At 41.4% G+C, this 3,186-nt stretch overlaps 1 protein-coding gene across 1 annotated transcript; it reads right to left on the bottom strand.

Annotated features, from left to right (window-relative positions):
• Positions 1 to 320: 320 nt before the first annotated feature.
• On the bottom strand, positions 321 to 1,834 carry LOC134314630 (pro-resilin-like). The gene is made up of 2 exons (XM_062995296.1): positions 698 to 1,834; positions 321 to 569 (listed from the first exon to the last, which is right to left on the bottom strand). The coding sequence occupies exons 1-2, from the start codon at positions 1,782 to 1,784 to the stop codon at positions 466 to 468; spliced, it is 1,191 nt and encodes a 396-aa protein (XP_062851366.1). The 5' UTR covers positions 1,785 to 1,834; the 3' UTR covers positions 321 to 465.
• Positions 1,835 to 3,186: the final 1,352 nt, after the last annotated feature.

The raw sequence follows: 3,186 nt of genomic DNA, 5'->3' as shown, positions 1-3,186 counted from the left end.
GTGGACAGGTGTCTTTTATACAGATAACGAGGTGAAACAGGTGCCATTAATACAGGTAACGAGTGGAGGACAGAAGAGCTTCTTAAAGAAGAAGTTACAGGTCTGTGAGAGCCAGAAATCTTGCTTGTTTGTTATTGACCAAATACTTATTTTCCACCATAATTTACAAATAAATTCTTTAAAAATCCTACAATGTGATTTCCTGGATTTCTTTTTCTCATTTTGTCTCTCATAGTTGAAGTGTACCTATAAGGAAAATTACAGACCTCTCTCATCTTTCTAAGTAGGAGAACTTGCACAATCAGTGGCTGACTAAATACTTTTTGGCCCCACTGTATAAGGTTGCTGGTTTAAGCCCCATTGCTGCAAAGTTGCCACAGTTGGGCCCCTGAGCAGGAACTTAAACACTTGTCTGGTCTCGTTCATATGATCCTTGTGGTCTTCCTCCCCTCCACAGCTAGGATGTTAACCAGTCAGTGCATTGCGGAGCCAGTCCACAGCCTGGTTCAAAAAAAAGGGCCATGTAATGGTCCGAACTCTTCTGTAACTTATATTTATGGACTGCCCACCTAAACAAGAACAAAACAATTATTATTATTAACATTAGTTCCTATATATAATTACTACACTGTATGTATTTAGTATATACATAAACATTAACTCTCTACACACTCACCCACCCACTACACTCACTTACTTTGTCTACTGAATTCCAAAATGTTCACCACTGCCCTTCGTAACTCTCTATCGTCCTTAAAAATGGTTTCGACCAGTGCATTTTCTAAATCTCTAAACTCCAAAGTGTTTCCTATCTGTGCCCCTTCTGGCTCTCTATTGTCCTCCAAATTGTTTCCTATCTCTGCCCCTTCTGGCTCTCTATTGTCCTCCAAAACGTTTCCTATCTCTGCCCCTCCTGGCTCTCTATTGTCCTCCAAATTGTTTCCTATCTCTGCCCCTTCTGGCTCTCTATTGTCCTCCAAATTGTTTCCTATCTCTGCCCCTTCTGGCTCTCTATTGTCCTCCAAAACGTTTCCTATCTCTGCCCCTTCTGGCTCTCTATTGTCCTCCAAAACGTTTCCTATCTCTGCCCCTTCTGGCTCTCTATTGTCCTCCAAAACGTTTCCTATCTCTGCCCCTTCTGGCTCTCTATTGTCCTCCAAAACGTTTCCTATCTCTGCCCCTCCTGGCTCTCTATTGTCCTCCAAATTGTTTCCTATCTCTGCCCCTCCTGGCTCTCTATTGTCCTCCAAATTGTTTCCTATCTCTGCCCCTTCTGGCTCTCTATTGTCCTCCAAATTGTTTCCTATCTCTGCCCCTTCTGGCTCTCTATTGTCCTCCAAAACGTTTCCTATCTGTGCCCCTTCTGGCTCTCTATTGTCCTCCAAAACGTTTCCTATCTCTGCCCCTTCTGGCTCTCTATTGTCCTCCAAAACGTTTCCTATCTCTGCCCCTTCTGGCTCTCTATTGTCCTCCAAAACGTTTCCTATCTCTGCCCCTTCTGGCTCTCTATTGTCCTCCAAAACGTTTCCTATCTCTGCCCCTCCTGGCTCTCTATTGTCCTCCAAAATGTTTCGTATCTGTCTGATGTCCTCAGCTATTCCTTCCAGCTGTGTCCTGTCTGCCTGTCTCATGTTCTGTGGAATGTCTTCCACCAGCTCCGTCTGCACCGCGACAGTTGCGGTGCTCTTTGGTGCTTTACCCCATTTCTGATAAAGCAGATAACAGCCGGCAGCAGCTGTAACGCCGACCGCGACGCCTCCCCATTTAAAGGCACTGAACGCCATTGAAAATACCGTGAACGTGCGTGATAAATCGCCGCGTGTGTCTCGCTCGGGTGTCGGTGAACGACTGATGGAGGATCGTCCTCTCTGCTCTATTTATACCCTCCGTGGAGTGGAATTCTTCTACGTCACAAAGCTAGGTAGCACGTCATCCTAATAGACCGTTGAAGTCGTGCGTCATTCTGTAATCCTCGTTATGCCCATATTTGGAGACCCGGGTCTAACCGCGATTTCCTATATGAAAAATGAACGGGGTTAAAAAAAAAAAAACAGCTCTAACGCCTCCTGTGCTGAATAAACATGTTTAGAACCCTGTACGTTTTGTTCTGTGTACATTTTTCTCCTGTACATCACTGGATCCTACGGAGCCCCTAAGGTGACATCCCCTAAAAAAAATAACGCCTGGCCACGACTTACTTAACGCGTTCCCACGCCTTAATAATATGGCATGCATTTGGGGCCAAAATCGTCTTAGTTTTAACGCCTGTACACGTAAAAATATTACGTGTCCAGACGTAAAATATGTACGTGTGATGTATTGAGACGTATTTCTTTTACGTGTACAGACGGCTTATTTTTTGCGTCTGCAGAGGTACTTTTTTTACGTGTACAGACGGCTTATTTTTATGTTTCCAGAGGTTTTTTTTTTTACCCGTACAGACGTAATTGTACAACGTCTTGGCATTTTGCCAGTAGATGGAGATATTTACTTACAAATTGAATTAAGTTGCACAGTGAAGGTGATTCTTTGTTTATTAACCTGCTGCTTTATTTCTTGATATTCTGTAGGATTATTTTCTTTAGTTTTATTATGATGATAAATGTAGTATGATGTAAATATACATTTATAGTATTAAACACCATTAGGTTATTACTTTGAACAAGCAATTAATTTGTTTTTAAAAGATACAGTTTAAAATATAAAATAAAAATAAAATCAATATACACACATATATTAAAAGTAATGTTAATAAATCTGTAAACACTTTGAAAATGGTCCAGATCTTTAATTGTTATTTCAGTCAATAACAAGCAGCAATGATAATTTAGATATGAAGTTTCTTCCTGTAGCATAGTCAAAAGAAGCATGCAAAATATCTGGTTCTGACATTGCCATGGTCAAAATCTCACAAAATGGGAGTTTATTTATTGAGGAAAATATTTTTTAAAAAAAAGTAGCTTCACAGAAATCCAGTAAAGACAAAAGTTTGAATATGAAATGTAAAACCCCCAGGTGAGCGAGGCCAGGGGCAACAGTGGCAAAGAAAATCTCCCTCAGAGCTGAAGAAGAAACCTTGGGAGGAACCGAGGCTTATGAGGGGGGACCTACTCTGGTCAAACTACCTACAAATAATTGACAAAAGGTCCCTGTATCATCACATACAGGTGCATCTCAATCAATTAG

Source organism: Trichomycterus rosablanca, chromosome 5 (genome assembly GCF_030014385.1).
Source record: "Trichomycterus rosablanca isolate fTriRos1 chromosome 5, fTriRos1.hap1, whole genome shotgun sequence".
Lineage (NCBI taxonomy): Eukaryota > Metazoa > Chordata > Actinopteri > Siluriformes > Trichomycteridae > Trichomycterus > Trichomycterus rosablanca.
Note: the sequence above shows the minus strand (reverse complement) of the source record. Positions and strands in the feature narration are given on the sequence as shown.